The sequence below is a fragment of the Crocuta crocuta genome, unplaced genomic scaffold (assembly GCF_008692635.1).
Source record: "Crocuta crocuta isolate KB4526 unplaced genomic scaffold, BGI_CrCroc_1.0 scaffold273, whole genome shotgun sequence".
NCBI classification, from domain to species: domain Eukaryota; kingdom Metazoa; phylum Chordata; class Mammalia; order Carnivora; family Hyaenidae; genus Crocuta; species Crocuta crocuta.
This window is the reverse complement of record NW_027529425.1, coordinates 7458656-7476798: the sequence shown is the minus strand read 5'-3', so window position 1 is coordinate 7476798 and position 18143 is coordinate 7458656. Positions and strand designations below refer to the sequence as shown.

The following is an 18143-nucleotide window of genomic DNA, read 5'->3' as shown; positions in this document are numbered from 1 at the left end:
ACCTCTGCATCCACACACTCCCTGGGCTCAGGGGCAGGGGGCTGACCTCGGCCATCTGCATTTCTGGAGAATCCGGCGATATGGACCTGGTGGTGGGCTGATCAGTAGTTAATAACCAGCTCCCTTGTGGGGGAAAAGCCTGATTACAGTCTGCCAATTCCTGTGGCAAAGGCCTCCTCATTGGCTGATTTCATGCTCCCAGAAAGAGGTCACTAAAGGTGGATTTGGGGGCACATGTCACCTCTGTTTGCATCTGCAGATGCAAGGGATGGTAACAGCCTCACGAGCAAACTGTAGAAAGTCATAAAATACTTGAGAAGTGTTGAGATTTAAATATTTATTACTTATAAAATGTCACTTATGGGCCACCTGGGTGGCTCAGTCAGCTAAGCATCAGACTCTTGGTTTCAGCTCAGATCACGCCCCACATCTGACAGCACAGAGCCTGCTTGGGACTCTCTCTCTCTCTGCCCCTCCCCCACTCACACTTGCTTGCTCTCTCAAAATAAATAAATAAACTTTTAAAATAAATAAATAATAAAATGTGACTTATGTTTATATAAGCTGACTTTTAAGGATGACGGTAACAACCACTTCAGAAAATTCTTGCAAATCTGATGGCCTGCTTTTTGCCAGCCAGGAAGAGCCACTGCACCCTTTCACTGGAGGGTTTCACAGTGATAAACCATTGGTCTCATCCTGTTTTCTCTAGGCAGACAAGGGAGCAGGAGACACCCCCTGACTTTTTTTACTTCTCTGACTACGAGAGGCACAATGCAGAGATTGCTGCCTTCCACCTGGACAGGTGAGTCCTCCCCCCTGCACCCCAGGTCTGAGCACTGTGTGCAGGTGAGCCCGATTAGCTCCCCCAACAGTCTGCTGAGGGGTGAGTCCTATAATTAGCCTTATTGTACAGATGAGAAAACTGAGGTGTGGTAAGCCCCCGGCCCGTGCCGATAACCATTCCTCTGCAGCATAGAGCTGGTGTCTGCATTGCTGATGTTGTAACTCTTGCCCTGCAGTAGGCCCCAGCCCCCGTGCCAGGCCCCACCCCCCAGTGGCAGGCCCCACCCCCAAGCAGTGCCAGCTGATCAGGGTAGACATTGTCCATTTGGAATAACATAAAAGAAGAGAGGAAAGGAGTATGAGTGCTGGGAATTTTAACCCAGAGCGTTTCAGGGCATAACCTCTGGGGCCATGGTGACACCAAGAGACACGAGTCTCCACACTTGATCCCCCATCACCCATCCTCTGGGCTGGCTCTACCAGGCACAATGTGGATTCCTCTTTGGGCTCCTCGTGGCCCCTTGCTGCTGGGGAGGTGGGAGGTAGTGTCGAGGGGCCTGTGGGAAGGCCTCTCAGGGACAGTCACAGGCCTGGCTCTGGGGTCAGTTCCAAGAGTCTAACGGGAGGGGCCTCCCCGACCGCACAGCAGAGTCCTGACCTCCAGCTTGGGGTGCGTCCTAGGCCACAGCTTCAAGGTCACCCAGACTGGTTAGAATGCAGAGTCCCGGGCTCCACCCTATATACCAGGTGATTCATGTGCACACTGAAGCTTGCAAAGCCTGTTTTGCTTTGTTTTTTTAAAGATCAATAATCTTGTCTGGGGGCCCCAGAAACCCCAAGTCAGATTTTCAACAATTTCAATGACTGTGCAGCCTGAATCCAGAAAAAGGCCTTTCTATGAAAGGAACCATTGCCGCGAAGCCGATGAGGGCTCCTCAGTCAGGAAGTGGGGCCTGTTTATGACACAGGACAGCGTGCACAACGGGGGAGGCATGCAAGACCCACATTCCTCACACCCAGCCACCTGCCCCAGAGGCAGCTCAGAAAGGCTTCCATTAAAAGCGGCTAATTGGATGCTGTTCTGACCTGATCTCTGAGGGCCCAGGCACTGGCAGGCCGGTGCTGGGAGGTCCTCATGGGGCCCGGTTTCGCCAGTCGCCAGTGGCACCAGGCAGGGCCACGGGCTCCCGGGGTGGGCCTTGCAGGACTGGGAGACAGGAGTATTCACTCGGCACCAGCCTGGCACGGGCCAGGGCATGGAGGTGAAGACCCTTCCCCTGTCACTTCCCTGCCAGGATCCTGGACTTCCGCCGGGTCCCACCGGTGGCCGGCAGGATGGTCAACATGACCAGGGAAATCCGGGATGTCACGAGAGACAAGAAGCTGTGGAGAACCTTCTTCATCTCTCCAGGTAACCTCTACTCAGGGAGGCCCTCCTTCCTGGCTGACTGCACACAGAACCGCGAGTTTACTTCCTTCACGAAAAAGAAGGAAGAAATGATAGACTTACTGCACAGTCCAGCCCATGGCCCTCACAGGATGCCTGTGGGCTGCCCCTTGCACATCGGGTGTGTCTACACAGCACAGTGTTAAAAGGCTGCCAGAAATGGCCATGTCGTCATCACTGAATCGATCCCCTGGGCCAGGCATAGAGGCTTTCCCTACCATTTGTTTGTTTTAAAGGCAAAATTAGTTCATTTTTGAAAAATCTCAGCCTCTCCAGAGAGTCTCCTCCAGGTGGTTGGGTTGGAGGAGACCTCCGTTCTCTGAACTTTCCCCCAAACTGAGACACCCCCAAGCAAAACCCTCACACGGTGATGAGGTCTCCCACTCCTCCCTCCCTCGGCTCCGCAGGTAGAGAGAGTGGGGCAGCCTCGCCTGGTGCCCTCGAGGGCCGCCACAGGGGCCTGCGTCCGGCTTGTGCTAGAGACAGAGCGGTGCTGACGTTTATAAAAGCCTTCAGGACTTCATGTGGTCAGCCTCAAACGCACACACGAGCTCCAACCCTACCAAATCACGTGCCCCAGGAACTTTTCAATGTGGCATTTCAGGACTCCTCGATCTGTCTGGGTGGCCCTGTGAGCACTTCCTTTGAGCCAGGCCCTGTGCTGAGCACCCCCCACTTGCTGGGCCTCAGGGCGGGGACACCTACCTCACACTGGGTTCTAGCAGGTGCTGGGGTGTCCCGACGATGGCAGCGAAGTGGAGTGTGGTGACAATGTGACCCACCCTGAGACAGAGGCCCTCCTGATGGTGCAGCGGCCCACAGGGATGCGCGGCCTCCCAGGCGGCCCATCTCTCTTATTCAAGCACATAAAACCCACCTGAGGCCTATAATCGGCCGCGTCTCAGGTCTGCTGGCACCTGGCTCCCGGTGGCTGTTCAGGGAGGGCTTATGTTTTCTCCGCAGCCTTCGCAGATTTGCCAGGGCCACGGCTGTGACTTAATTGAGCTTCATTTCCATCATCCACTGCTCAAGACATCCGCAGGGCTCTGCCTCTCAGAGAGTTTAGCAAGAGGAAAGTAGGGCAGAAATCCTCCCAGAGGCAAGAGGGATGTGCCCCTACACCCCCTCCCCCCGCCCTCCCCCGTGCCAGCAGCATCTCACCACGTGACCAGAAACCAAAGGGGTGGGGTCTGGGAAGGCTTCTGCGTCAGCCCTAAGCCTGCCCGCAGCTGCAGCTTGGACGCCCCCAGTGACGGGGAGCTCATCAGCTGACAGGTAATTCAGCTCCTGTTTGCACAGCCTGAGCTGCTGGAAAGACCCTTCTTTTCCAAGGGTGGACACCTGCCTCCCCAACCTTGGGTTCTAGTGCTTTCTGCTGGCATACCCCCCTCCTCCACTACCTGAGACAGGAAGCTCTTCGTCCACCTCAGCCCGTCAGGGACTCTGGGATCTCTCCTCCTTCAGCCTGGGCGTCCCCAGCACCTGCACCGTCAGCCTCCCCTGCTGCCCCGCTGCTGCCCACGCGGTGAGGACCCCACGGACTCCAGGCTGGCCACGCCCACACGACCCATGGCCACGCCTTCAGGACAACGGGCCATGCCCACAGGAACACCAGGCCGCTGCCCCTTGTCAGTGGTCTTTACAACTCTCATTGCAGCATTCCTAGCTATGTCATTCAGTGTTCAAAAATTAAGATGAAACAGGCCCATCCCCCCACCCATCACCCAGTTTATCAATCGCCAGTGGCCTTCTCCGTTAGATGGATGCTCTACACTTCTGTCCTGAGTTCTGGGGCCTTCATTACAAAACCCACCCAGAGACTGTCATAGTGCTGGCAGAAGGGGCCAAAAATGCCTGTGGCTGCTGAGAGCCTGGGAGTGCCCCCTCAGATGGGGCTGCTGCTGCCGGCAGGGCCTGCACCACCGGCACTGTGTCCACCTCAGTCACCACATGGCAGAGAATGTTCTAGGCTATTCTACCACACAAGGGAACACACACATTACTGGGCACCGGCGATATGCCAGGCACTGCTAGGCACCTGCTACAGGAGGCCACATTTAATTCTTAGCCAGCCTGTGGGGTGGAGAGTTTCCTCACCCCATCCCCATCTTAAGTGATTTTGTATGAATGGCATGATGTCGACAGTATCGAAGTGCGAAGTTCATGAGTTTTGACAAGCAGAGAAACAATGAACTGGTCCATCTGACCCCATCCCACCCCGCCCCGTCCTACCCTGTACCCTCGAAAGTGCTATCTTCTTTCTGTCTCTGAGGGTTTGCTTTCTCTACAGTTTTGCACAAGTGGGGGTGGCCTGCAGTGTGTGCTATTGTCTGTCTGCCTTCTGTTGCTTGACAGCACTGTTCTGAGGTCCATCCACATCGCTGTGTAGTGTCTGTGTGTTGTTCTTTATGTCAGGGTCCTGTTGCTCTGGGTGGATGCGCCCCATGTCATTTACCCGATCATTTGGTGATGGGTACCACCGAGAGGGGACTCAGTAACCTGCCCAAAATGAAGTGGAGGAACTGGAGTCTGAATACCGAGAAAGGAAAACAAATCAAGAACTCTCTATACTTTGCTTTCTTGGTGCACAGCGGCCTCCCTGCAGGAGCTCTGCTTCTGAGCCTCAAGGTGCTCACCACGGTGCATAGCAGCTTTGCCGTGGGCTCTCACGGGACCATGGAGCCACCAGTGTCCAGAGTCCCAGCACTGAAGTCCCACATGTGGTGGGTGAAGGGGTGTGGATTCCTCTCTATAAACAAAAGACAGTCGGTTACTAGTCTAAGTAGATACGTCTTCTTTCAGGATGACAGCTAAGTGCCCCACACCAAGCAGCAGTGCAGGGGCTGGGTCGGAATCCCGTTGTGCTGAGCCCCACAGCAGTGCAGGGGCTGGGTCAGGATCCCGTTGTGCTGAGCCCCACAAAAGTCTTTGTGCTTTTTGGTAAATCTCCACGGACACATCTCATACATCCTGGAAGGTTCACGCATCCGTGGGTTTCTACAAGGGGAGCCCACTACGTAAATGCCTCTAGGACAAGACATAGACCGTGAGCAGCTCCAGGAGCCCCCTCCTACTCCCTCCCAGCCACGCGGCCCCACATCGTTAAAGTGAGTCTTCTTCCTGCTACTAGGGCCTTGGTCCAGCTGGGTAGGCATAAGGCCTCTGGCCACACACCGCGGACACAGCGTCCAGTTCAAATGTGCATGGAGAGTGAGAGGGTTCCCAGAGCTGCGCCAGGCACCTTCAGGCCACTCCTGAGTGACAGTGACCTCCCAACCCCACCTGAGAGCCACCCACACTTCAGATCGTCCAGGTGGGATAAGGACGGTTAAGCGTCCTGTTCTTCTGGGCCCTCCTTTCTGCCGTGCACACCCCAGTCCCAGCGCTCAGGCCTCAGGTAGAGGGAACTTGTTGGTGTCTGTGCAGAACCGCATGCTTACCGGCTCCACGGACACCAGGCTTCCACTCAGGGCCACCTGTCTTCCCCCCCAGGTCCCCAGTGTCGGGGGGAGGTGGCCCCAGAGTGGCAGGGAAGCCAGTTCTCCTGGGTTGACTCTGGCACCCACTTTCTCCTCGCCATCTGCTAAGGTGTCATCACTGAGATGGAAAGGGCTCATGCCCCTTCCTACCCTTACTCACCCCTGTCCAAGTGCAGGGGCGACTAGTGACTGTTCACCTGCACTGGCCTCTGATGTGACGTCAGACATCTGATGCTACCCGCATTTCCTGTTCAACACTCAGCCCGTGAGCAGGCCTGCTGAGGCCCTCATTCAGGTGGGGAAACTGAGGCCCGAGGGAGTGAAGCACCACGCCAGTTTCGCACCCCTGGGAAGTGTTCCGGGCCTCACCCTCCTTCAGAAACCACATTTGGATCTCTGATGAGGAAAATGCTGTGCACTCAAGAAACGCCTTTCTCTCTGAGCATGAAGCCGTCATGAGCCAGCTTAGGCTCTTAGATCGGCAAATCCCAGAGCTCCAGCCAACAGGATTAGATACAGGTTTTCCCCCCAAACTGGAGCAGCTGCCGTGGTTAAGGGTACATTGTGTGTCGGTGGGATGCGGATGGACTGTGTCAACATGCAGGCGAGCCCGCAGACTGATCGTTCCCGGACCATCCTCCCAGCAATGACCAGCACTGGCTCTGGGGTCATGAGGTCGGGGGAGGAAGAGAGAGGCAGGCAGTGCAGGTGGAGACCTGCTGTGTGCAGGGGGTGCGGCCGGAGCCCCTGCACCGGCTTCCCGTCCCTCTGGATGGCCGCCCACCAGACACGGAGACTGTGATGAGAAGGGCTGGTGAGGCCATGGGGAGCGAGAGCCCGTGGCCCAAAGACCTGGGAGCCTTGTGACTGTGACACAGGCAGGGTGCACAGTGGCGGGAAAGGAGACCCCTCGTCTGGGGACCTGGCCATTTACGCAGATAGGAGGGGGCTCGCACTCGGTGCATGTGGCTCTGTCTGCTGCACACCCAGGCTCCTGACAGTTCCTGCCCCAAAGAGACCAATTTCCTAAGCACGAGAGTCTATCAGTAAATACACACCCAAGTGCCAGGGTGCCCCTGACCAGCAGGGGGTAACCTCCCGGGCCTCCAGCAGCAAGTCAGGGAAACTTCTGGGCAGCGAGAATAAATTACTCTCATCTTTTTGAAATTCATCATCTTTTTTTGGCAACATGACCGGGGCATCTGGTTTTGTTTCTGTAAGTCTGTGCCTACACACTTGGTTAGATTACATTAAGCGTGCCCCACTCTATGTCTTAGGAAACTCATCATCTCAAAGTGTGCAATTCAGTGGTTTTGCAATTCTGGGACAATCCCGGAATGCCATCCTCACCCCAGTAGTTACTCGCCTCCCCAAGCGCCTGAACCACCAATACTTCTGGACCACTGCCTGTTCTAGACATTTCACGTGAACGGGATCTGACAACACGTGGTGCCCTGTGCCTGGCTTCTCTCACCGCACACGTTCCCGTGGCTCATCCAAGATGAAGTGTGTGTCAGTGCTTCATTCCTTCCATGGGTAAACAGCACGCCGTGTTGTTGGTGGACCACATTGTGTGTATCTACGCACTGCTGGATGGACATTCAGAGTGTCCCCTCACTTTGGCCACTGTGACCAGAGCTGCAGTGGCCCTCTGTGTGCAGTGCTATGTGGCCATGGGCCCACGTCTCTCAGGTGCAGAAGTGCTGCGTTATGTGGTCATTCTGGGCCTAAGTTTTTGAGAAGCCACCAAACAGGTTTCCATGGCGGCTGCCCCGGTTTGCAGCCCACCAGCTCTGTCCTGGGTCCTAGTCTCTCCACACCCTCAGCAACACCTGTAACCGGCTGTGCTCTCGATCAAAACCTGCCTGGTACATAAGAAGTGGCGTCTCACTGCGATTCCAGTGCATTCCCCTGACGACCAATGTTTTCACGTCCTTAGCCATTTGTGTCTTTTCTTTGGAGAAGGATCTGTTGAACCCCTCTGCCCATTTGTCAGTTGGGTTATTTACCTTTTTATTCTTGAGTCGTTCGCCACACGTGCCAAATGCTAGGTCCTCGTCAGATCTGTGATTTGCAGACATCCTCTCCCGCTGTGGAGTACCTGCACCTTCTTTATGCTTTTTTAAGCCCCTGAACATTGACTCTAGAATATCTGTAGAGGCTGGTCCGAGCTCCCACAGCTGCGTGGCCTTGGGCAGGTCAGCCCCCCTCTCTGGGCCTCCGTTTTCTATACCACAGGGTGGCAGCAATCTGTGAGATCTGGTGTGAGGAGGTCTGACGGATGGTGTGGACACGGGCTGGCCCGGGCGGACGTGCAGGGAGGATGGGCATGGAATGTGTCACTCCCCACTCACCGGTGTGTCCGTCCGCCACCAGCCAACAACATCTGCTTCTACGGCGAGTGCTCCTACTACTGCTCCACAGAACATGCCCTGTGTGGGAAGCCGGACCAGATCGAGGGCTCGCTGGCGGCCTTCCTGCCTGACCTGTCCGTGGCCAAGAGGAAGACGTGGCGGAACCCGTGGCGGCGCTCCTACCACAAGCGCAAGAAGGCAGAGTGAGTGTGGGATGGGCCGACCCCACCTCATCCTGACATAGCTGTGCTCAGAGGGGCCTCAGGCCTGTCGGGGGCCACAGGTGTGAAGGAGGGTTGGGCAGGGAGGTGTGCCCAGCTCCGCCAGCTCCCCACGCGGGCGAGACCGCTGCTTTGTGAACAGACAGCGGGAAGAGGCTTCCTGACTCTGAGAACCCGAGGTGTTCCCTGCAGTGGTGCCGGCCAGCCCGGAAACCCAGACTCTTGGTGTCTGAGCCCAGGTTTCACTCCTTGCCCTTCTTGTCCCTCCATGGAGGTGTCTCTGTGAGCGTGGTGTCCCCACCCTGTTTCCTACCAGCAACCCTCCAGAAACCTGGTATCTGGGGCTGATGACAGCCTCCAGCCACGGCTTGCTCACCTCCCAGCCCCATACTTCTGTTAATGCAGCCTCTGCCAGTGGCACTGTTCTGTGGTGACACCTCTCTCCACCCCCAGTCGTTGCTGCAGTAACCCTGCTGTGCTGAGCTGGTTCGGGCCTCCCTGTCCACACAGAGGAGGGACTCGGACTTCTCACGCTGGCTCCCCGCAGGTGGGAAGTGGATCCTGACTACTGCGAGGAGGTGAAGCAGACACCCCCCTATGACAGCAGCCACCGTGTGCTGGACGTCATGGACATGACCATTTTTGACTTCCTCATGGGTATGTCACCTGCACCCGGAGCCCCCACCCTGCATGTGATCAGCTCAGCAACCGCTTGGCTCTGTCGTTTTCACTCCGGCGTCACACGGGTGGGGGGTGGGGGGTGGAAAGGGGCAGCCCCGAGTCTCAGCTTTGCTTCTGTCACAGGAAACATGGACCGCCATCACTATGAGACTTTCGAGAAGTTTGGGAATGAGACGTTTATCATCCACTTAGACAATGGAAGAGGGTGAGTAGTGTCCTCCTCCAGACCTGGGAAGACCACACCCTGCGGAGTGACACTGTTCCCCAGGGCGCTCTGTGTGCCATGCAGGGCACTGGCCCCTGACCTCCGGCTTCTGTTGACAGGAAGTGCCTGTCCTGTTACTCTTTCTGATCCTTGGGGTTACCCTGTGCAGTGGGTCCTGTTATGTCCCGTGCTGCCCTGGGGAAACTAAGGCCCAGAGTAGGTGCTCGCCCAAAAGGACAGGGCTATGAGGAGGCCTTTACCCTCACGTGGACGTCTGGGACATTTGACTCAGCTAGCTGAGACAAATGGCCCTCCCTGCCCCACAGAGAGGGCCTGTGGCCACTGCTGGCCAGGGCCACTGAAGAGCGCCATCTGCCTGGTTAGCTGGCAGGGACACAGGACGCGCCATTCCCAAAGGGTAAAAGCTGCCGGTGCTCAGATGGCTCAGAGAAGTGAGCACTGGGCACCTGGACAGCTGGCATGTGGGGGCCAAGTTCTCAGCTGTGAAAGACAGCACTGGGCTGGGCTGACCGCCTGCCACCTTCTCCACTCTGCCTGCCTAGGACCCTCCATTTATGAGCCCCTGCTTGGAGCAGCGGTCAGAACACTGGGCTACTTCCCAGGACCTTCCTCATCCCAGGCCTTGGGTCCAGTGCTGGCAACAGCAGGCGCCAGGCCACACTGCTAGGATGCTAGGGACACACTGCCGGGGGACACACTGCCAGGGGCACTGGGGACAGCCACCTAGGGCCTGGAAGACCTCAGGGGCCAGGCCACACTGCCCAGCCTCCACGGCCCTGGCGTTCTAGCAGGGTGCACGTGAGGTGCTTCTTCCAGGGCTCTGGGCAGCCCAGGGGTGCTCTGTGCTGCACTCAGCACACAGGCAGATGCACTCAGGACACAGGCAGGTGCTTGGCACACAGGTGGGGCACTCAGCACACAGGTGGGCATTCGGCATGCAGGTGGGCAATCAGCACGCAAGTGGTGCACTCGGCACGCAGGTGGGGGCTCCGCACATAGGCGCACGCTCAGAACACAGGCGGTGCACACTTGGCACATAGGCGCGCACTTGACACACAGGCACACGCTCGGCACGCAGGCGAGTGCTCGGCATGCAGGCGCACGCTCAGCACACAGGCGGTGTATTCTCGGTACGCAGGTGGTGCACACTCGGCACGCAGGCGCGCACTCGGCACGCAGGGGGGCACTCGGCATGCAGGCGGGCACTTGGCATGCAGGTGACACCCTCGACAAGCCTGCTCTTCTTTGGGCAGGTTTGGAAAATATTCCCATGACGAGCTGTCCATTTTGGTGCCTTTACAGCAGTGCTGCAGGTAAGGCCCCCAACTTCTGCCCCCGAGGGAGCCCCCCGCCCGGCCACAGATTAGGCAGAAATGCCCCAATCTCTGCAGCATGCAGGCTGGTGCCCCAGAGCCCTGCCTAGCACACAGCTCACACCCACCACAATGGCCCATCTCACAGATGAAGACGCTGGAGCCCAGACAGCGGGCCCGTCCCCCAGTGCTCTCTGCCACCCTCCTTGGGGCTCCCCACCCTATCCTCCTGCCGGGACAGTGGTCTGTGAGGCAGACTGTGCCCAGGCAGACGTGTGCAGCTGAGCACTGACTCCCAGGGGGTCGGGCCGTCCCTTCCCCACCCTGCGTCTGCCTGGGTATTGTGGGCGCTGCCAGGCCTCATGTGGCCACCTGCTCTGCCAGGCAGGCTCCTGGCTGTGGTGCCGCTGCCATGCAGGGGCCTAGCTAGGCAGGCCAGGGCCTCACGACTCAGGGCTGACGCGGTTGCTCGTCCTGCCCCGGCCCTCCCGTGCCCGGTCCTCAGAGGCTGGGCCCGCGTCCTGCGAGTGGGCCTGACGCCTGTCCCTGCTGCAGGATCAGGAAGTCCACGTACCTGCGGCTGCAGCTCCTGGCCAAGGAAGAATACAAGCTGAGCCTGCTGATGGCAGAGTCCCTGCGCAGGGACCGCGTGGCGCCCGTCCTGTACCAGCCGCACCTGGAGGCCCTGGACCGGCGGCTCCGCGTTGTGCTGCAGGCTGTCAGGGACTGTGTGGAGAAGGATGGGCCACACAGCGTGGTGGAGGACGACCTGGGCCCCGAGCACAGAGTTCTCCCCGGCAGGTAGTGACCGAGAGCCGCCAGCCTGCCAGGGAGAAGGGACACGTGCATCCACGGCGTGAATTCAGTGACTTTAGGGACAGACAGGCCACTCCCAGGGTCCGGGGGCTGCTGGGATGTGAGGTCCTTCGGCAGCGGGTCCAACAGGACACACTGTATTCGTTCTCAAGACCGGAGAAGGCTGGGGAGGGGGCGCTCTGTGCTCATGGACAGAGGCAGCCTGGCGGCGGGGGCGACCCACCCCTTTTGTATGGAAAGGAAGCCTTTATTTACTATTTTGTATTTATACATGGTGTATATGTATATAAAGAGAGAGCGATACCTATACGTACAGACCCCAGCCCACCTACCAAATACACACAAGAGGCCGAGCCCACTGGCGCTGGACTCTCCAAGTTCACTCACACTCTGGACCTAACTTGAAATAAACCCCCACCTCTCCTCCCTCCTGAGGGCCCTGCAGCCGGACAGCCGACCGCCCTGTCTCAGCGCCCAGAAGGATCCTGATGGAATCACGGGCTGGTCGGCAGACTCCTGGTCCCAGAGTGATGTAAATGACCACGTCTTCCATTTCTCAGAGCCACACGGCAGCACCGGGGACTTTCCTCGGCCACTGAGGGTACTGCCCGTCTTCTGACTTTGCTCTGACAGTCGGTGTAAATATGTCACGTGGGCTCCTCCGCGGGCCTTGGCAACAGGCTTAATTTTGCAGCATTTTTGTGGAATAGATTGCAATGTGGTAAAAGTGCAATAAAAATACAGCAAATGTGCACGAGGGTCCAGGTCCCTCACACCCTGAGCTCAGCTGCTGCCCCCCTCTCTCCACAGAAGTCAGTCCTGGAGCTGGGTGCACCCGGGGCGGCCAGACGCCGTGGCTGGGAAGAGGCCTGAAGGCGAGCAAGAGACATGGGCGTGGGCGTGACCTCCCGCCCCACTCCTGGGGTTGCAGCACTGACAAAGCTGGCAGGGGTCCCTGAAGACATGGGCCGGTCCCAGAGGGTGGCACTGGCACCTGTGGGCACCCCATGGTCCACAGGGCCTGAATCCTCCCCTGGGAGCCCTGCCTGGAGGCCCCCAAGATCTCCCATGCGCGGCGCCGTGGGGGCACAGGGCACATGCCAGGCCAGGCCCGCGGCTTCCACAGAGAGCATGCTGCGGAGGGCACGCCGCCGAGGGCCCACCCAAACCCTGGAGCATGAGGGTGCCCGGGAGCAAAGGGTGCTGGACATCAGAGCCCCTGGTGCCTCCTGGGCCCCACCTCTCATTACACTCCCAGCCCCACTGCTGCCCCAGGACCAGAGCTTTCCCTGTGTGGGGCACCTTGCAAAGCAGCCCACATAAATTCTTACGGGTCCCTAAAGCAACACCGCAAGGTTGATTTGCTTTTCCTCATGTCACAAATGGGTAAACTGACGCTCAGTGGGGGTCTGACCCTTGGCCCAAAAGTCAGTGTAGGTTCCCGGAATGGCCATCTGTTCGCTCCAGGGCAGGAGGGTCCCTCCATACCCCCCAGCACCTCCTGGGCCGTGCTCAGGTGCCGGAGGTCTGCCCACAGCCGAACTACAAAAGAGCGTTAGGCTGTAAAGGAAATAAGTGGGAGAGTGGTAAAGTGGCCCCTGGAGCCGGCCCCCACTCCTTGCCTGGCACAGGCTTTCAGCCTGGTGCCCACCCGGTGGCCGGCGCCTGCGCACCTCTGGCCCTGCCTGCCACCCTTCTCCCACTCTGTCCCTGTCCCTGCCACGTGGGGAGGGGAGGTGAGTGCCCAGGAGGAGGGCCTGATATGGTTCCATGAGAGGGAGCAGACAGCTCGGTGGCCTGGACAGTGGCCCAGACAGTATGTCCCCCTCCCCTCCCAGGCCTCCCAGAGGGAACAGGGTGCTGGTGTTGCGGCCTCTGAGTCAGGGTCGTTGCTGCTGCGCACTCTGCTCCCGCCCTCCGCCCAGCCACTACTACTGCAGCAGAGCTCACTGGGCGGCTGCTGGAGGACACACTGGCGACTCGGCGGACATCGCCAGAAGTGACTGACTCATCCAAACTAGGCCACTGCAAACGACAGGGACGGGGAAGGGACAGAGTTAACAGAGACCCTGGATGGGGCTGCAGGTGAAGACGTGTCTCCCAAATTCCTGGGTCGAGGCCTGACCCCCTGTGTAAGAGCATTTGGAGATGGACCTTCACAGGGACGATTAGGGGTGAGTGAGGTCGAGAGCTGGGGCCCCAGTCCTCTAGGACTGGCGTCCTTGTAAGAGGACATGCAGAGGACGGGCCGTGTGGGGACAGGCAGGGGACAGCCACCTGCAAGCCAGGAGGACACCTCACCAGGGGCTGCACCTGCTCCAAGAGCCCATGTGTAGCAGGCCCACATGTGGGGCCCCTGCACAGGCATCCACTTCTGGTCTTTTTTCTTGGGTCCCCACATAGAACCCCCCCCCCATCTTTGGAAGTTTCCTGAGCGCAGAGGAGAGAAGCAGCCAGGAAAAGCACTGTTAGTGAGTGCGCAGTCATCTCCGACCTGAGGCCATCGGTCCTCGTCCTGGTCCGGAGGGGGAAGTGTCACTGTGAGTCACACAAGTGCTCCCTGTGTCACTGTGAGTGTCCCTTGCAAACAGTAAGTTCCACTCTGCCTCAGAGCACCTCCTATGTCTGCTGTTTCTCAAAATAAGCAGCTCAAAATGATCCTTCCGCCAGAGAGGCACATCCGGGGTGACCTAACCCGCCTCCCTTCAGAAGCCAGGCAGCATCACCAGAACCAGAACTGCAGGTGCGTCAGAGAAAGCCCAGCGCGGGCTGGCAGGTGCAGCAGCAAGGACAGGTTCTGTCTGCACGGCCGCTCTGGACACAAGGGATGTCCGTGTGCACCCGGGCTCAGCTCGGGACACAGTGTGGCACAGCGGGGACTCAAAGCCAAGGAGCGGGGGGGCCAGTGGGCTGGAAATTACTATGGAAGCATGGGATCAGGGTTCTCACTGAAGCAGGCCAGGGTGAGACCCACCTGGAAGTGGAGGATGGGGACCCAACCTGATATCCAGGGCGAGGCTCTCACCAAACTGCCTTCAGAAAATTCTTGCTAAAACTGGCCAGAGGCTGAGGGCCAGCTGGGAAGAGGGTGGCTCAGGCAGAAAGGAGGTGCTCCTCATCCCCGGCATACAGGGAAACATTTTCCAGAGGCTCAACCATTGGGATGTGATGGGTGGTGGTGCCTGAAGCCATGGGGCACTGAGTGATGCCCTCAATGCCTGGCAAGCCAACCAGGAGCCCACTGGGCCTGGGTGAGGGCATAGGAGGCCGTGCCAGACCGGAGAGAAAATCAAGAAGGGGGGATGCAGGGACGGAGGGGACCCCGGTCCAGCGATGGAGGGGCATCCACGCCACCTTGGCTAAGCAGGCAGGACGGGTGCAAGTGAGCTGCATCCAGAAAGACATGGAAGAGAGGGACCAGCTCTTTCTGCAGAAGAGGTGATGGCCAGGCCCAGCCAGTGACGAGCACCTGCCCGGTTCCTGAGCAGACAGGAGGTGTCATTCTGGCCAAAGGATCAGCTCCTCAGGAGGATGTACAATTACGGGAACTTGTGACTCAGCTCTGAATGGTATTTACAGACATAATCAATGTTATTTTTCCAAAGAAAGCAGAGGTGGTATAAGCGTGTTGAGACGGAGCCAGGGAGGAGTTGGTCTGAGCGTCAAGCCCTCTCCTGCCGGGCAGAGAATTGACAGGTGTTACATGAAACCTAAAGAATTTGCCACACGCCTGTCACGTAGGAACATGGAGATGATACAGACATGGACGCGAGCACATCCAGGGGAATGGGCGCGATTTCTCAGACACAGCAGGGGGAGCAGGAAGGAAGGAGCAGGGTCTGCCGCTCTTCACGACCCGACCTCAGGCTTTGTAAGGTGCAGTCATCAGCTATTTAGGCACAAGTTCGGAATGTGGGGGAAGGTGCAGCGGGAGCAGGTGAAGTCAGAGGTGGGGCTCCGAGATCAGCAGCACCGGAGAAAAATCCCCACCCAACTGTGTCATTTTACAGCTGTCACAACTGAGGCCCCAACTGCAGAAATGACTTTCCTGAATCCAACATGGCGAGCAAGAGGCATTCAGGGCCTGGATCTGCCTGAGCCTTAGGCACAAGAGACCCTCTGTCTTCACAATCAGCAAACCTTTCCCCACGCACCCTCTGCTGCTGGGAGAGAACACGCCCAGCACCCAGGCCGGCCTGCTCTGGGGCTCCTATGAATCCTGGCAGGGTGGGGAGAGGCGGGGCACAGGGAGCTGGTCCCAACAAAAAGAAGAAAGAGGGCTTCTCTGAAACTCCTCTTGGTGCAGGTCAGCTCCCCAGGAGCATCGCCCAGCCCGCCTGGTCCACATACTGGACAGTTTTCCAGAGGGGCCTAGGAGACAGTGTGGGCGAGAACTCAAACATGATTTAAACAAACACAAAAAACGGGGGGAAATCAAAATAAGCACCACCCTCAGTGGGCCTGGGGGCTCACTCTGGAGAATCAAGGGGCAGGCAGGAGGGGAGGCGGCGCCTGGGCAGGGGCCGCAGGCTCTGGGCACAGACCACTCCTCAAATTAAAGTAAGTAAATAGGGGCGCCTGGGTGGCTCAGTTAAACGTCCGATTTTGGCTCAGGTCATTATCTCACAGTTCGTGGGTTCGAGCCCCACGTCGGGCTCTGTGCTGACAGCTCAGAGCCTGGAGCCTGCTTCCAATTCTGTGTCTCCCTCTCTCTCTGACCCTCCCCTGCTCACGCTGTCTCTCTCTCTCTCAAAAATAAATAAAACATTAAAAATAATTTTAAAAAATAAATTAAATAAAGTCAGTAAACAAACAAACCAATATGTGAAGGAGGACCTGTGAGCTGACCCCTGTGGGCCTCAGCGGACAACGTGGCTGCAATGAGGGCTTCTGCAGTGTAGGGGTGGACACCCCCTCATTTCCAGCCCCCCACCCAGAAGCCTGGAAATCACAAACAACAAAGTCACCCCTTACCCGGCCCAGAGAAGGATGACACTGACCCTCCCAGACTGCAGGCCCTCCCCGGTGGCCCCTAGGGTGTACCTGTCACCTGGGAGCAAGCTGAGTGCATGGATGCCTGGGGCCAGCATCCCAAAGGCCAAGCCCCAGGCCAGGAGCCGTCCCCACCCCACCGACAGAGGTGGACACGGTACCCAGCTCCCAGGTGGCCTGGCCACCCACGGGGTGGCTCACCTGCTTCCCCAGACTCACCCTCACCGGTCCCACCCACATCCTAGCCGGTCTCCCCAGGTCCCCACACCCCACCCAGATGGACCTTACCAGAAGAGGTGAGCAGAGAAGGTGTGGGCTGCAGTTAGTGGTGACGGAAGATAGGCCTCTGTCAGGAGAGCCAAACCCCAGGGTCCCCCGTGTGGGGAGGAGGGCCCCGCATGCACCGAGGGGCTTGCCTCGCTCTGCTTGGAGCTGGCACGGGAAGGAAGCAGTTCAGAGCTGGCTGCGAGCTGCCCCCCTGGTAACTGGGCACTGTGACCACCCCATCTCAGGGGGGCGAGGACAGCTCTTGGCCTGGCGGTTTTACTGGGGAAAGTGGGGAGAAGCCCTTAAGGAAGCCAACAGCAGGTTGGACCCGATGGGGTACACACAGGTGCCTCAGCCCAGACCGGGCCAGCCTGCTGCAGGAGCCAACTCCCCACCACACTGGCTACTTCCTGGGGTCACCATCGTCCTGGAAAGGCCCTGGGAGAGGCCTCGCTAGGGAGGCCTGCACCAAGGAAACACTCCGTGCCTGGTCCACTTGCACCACCTAGGGGACAGCTCAAGAAAAGCAAGACTGCTCTACGAGGCAGCGACCAGAAGCTCCTTGGTGGGAAGGACCAGAATCCAGGACCTTAGAAGCAGAGGGGTCATGGGGACTCTCATCTGCCTGGCATGTGGGTCCTTCAGCCAGCCAGGCCATCAGCAAGCCCCTGCCGGCCATCTGAGTGCCACCCGGGCCAGCCTGTCCTATAGCGACCAGAACTCGGTGGCCCTAGGGGGGGTGCCTCTTCACTGTCCCAGCCGGGTCGGCACAGTGTCTGCCACTCAAAACATGCCCCTGGATGAATTACTCTTCACTGAGAGTTGAGAGGAAGTTCTGTGCACCAATAAACACGTACAGACATTCTCTTCAACACAGCAGAAGTTTGGGGCTCATCAGGAGGGCAATGGGAGCTATGGAAGCACTACCTCCATGGTGCCACAGGACTTTTGCACAGCCTCCCACCCTAGAGCTCTCTGCCCCACACCAACTGTATGTTTGTTCATCCCTATTCTGAGCGCTATTCAAACGTTCCATTAGTGGAGGGGAGTGTCCCGGTCCTTCTCCTGGGCTCCTCAGGATGTCCTGTCATGGGGCTTCTCCCTCTGTTTGAGACCCTGCTTCCCTACTAGGCTAGGAGCTGTATGAGGACCAGGAGTGCTTTTCGTTCCACCTGGCTTCCACCACATAGTAAGTCTTTACTGAACATTTCCAGTGAGCAAACATTGCGTGGTTCAGTCACCACCGACCTCCTGGCTTGTCTTGTGCACTGACTGTAACGTTCCTCAGGGCACCTCCCGCTCCTACCCTGAGCCCTGGCGCCTGCTGGCTGGGTCCTCGTCACTGGCACTTGCCAATTCTCCTCTCCACACTGTCCCCACTGCTGGACTCAAGGGTCCCCACTTATCATGGCCATGCCCCCTGCTCTTCACACCCCCGTGGGCCCCAGTGTGGCACCCAGGTTGGTCTGAGAATACAGATCACTTCCAAAAGTAATCCCCTTCTCAGACCTCCTGGGCAGGGCACATTACCTGCCTGGTGGGGAGTGGCTTGGTGGAGAGG

At 58.2% G+C, this 18143-nt stretch overlaps 1 protein-coding gene across 1 annotated transcript in view; it reads left to right on the top strand.

Annotated features, from left to right (window-relative positions):
- The window catches only part of FAM20C (FAM20C golgi associated secretory pathway kinase), a 48948-nt gene extending 36873 nt beyond the window's left edge, over positions 1-12075 (top strand). Inside the window, exons 4-10 of the mRNA XM_077758816.1 lie at positions 713-805; positions 2082-2197; positions 8089-8269; positions 8835-8944; positions 9092-9173; positions 10448-10507; positions 11063-12075. Coding sequence (XP_077614942.1) covers positions 713-805; positions 2082-2197; positions 8089-8269; positions 8835-8944; positions 9092-9173; positions 10448-10507; positions 11063-11312 — 892 coding nt within the window. The 3' untranslated portion in view covers positions 11313-12075. The remainder of the gene's footprint in view (positions 1-712; positions 806-2081; positions 2198-8088; positions 8270-8834; positions 8945-9091; positions 9174-10447; positions 10508-11062) is intronic.
- Positions 12076-18143: the final 6068 nt, after the last annotated feature.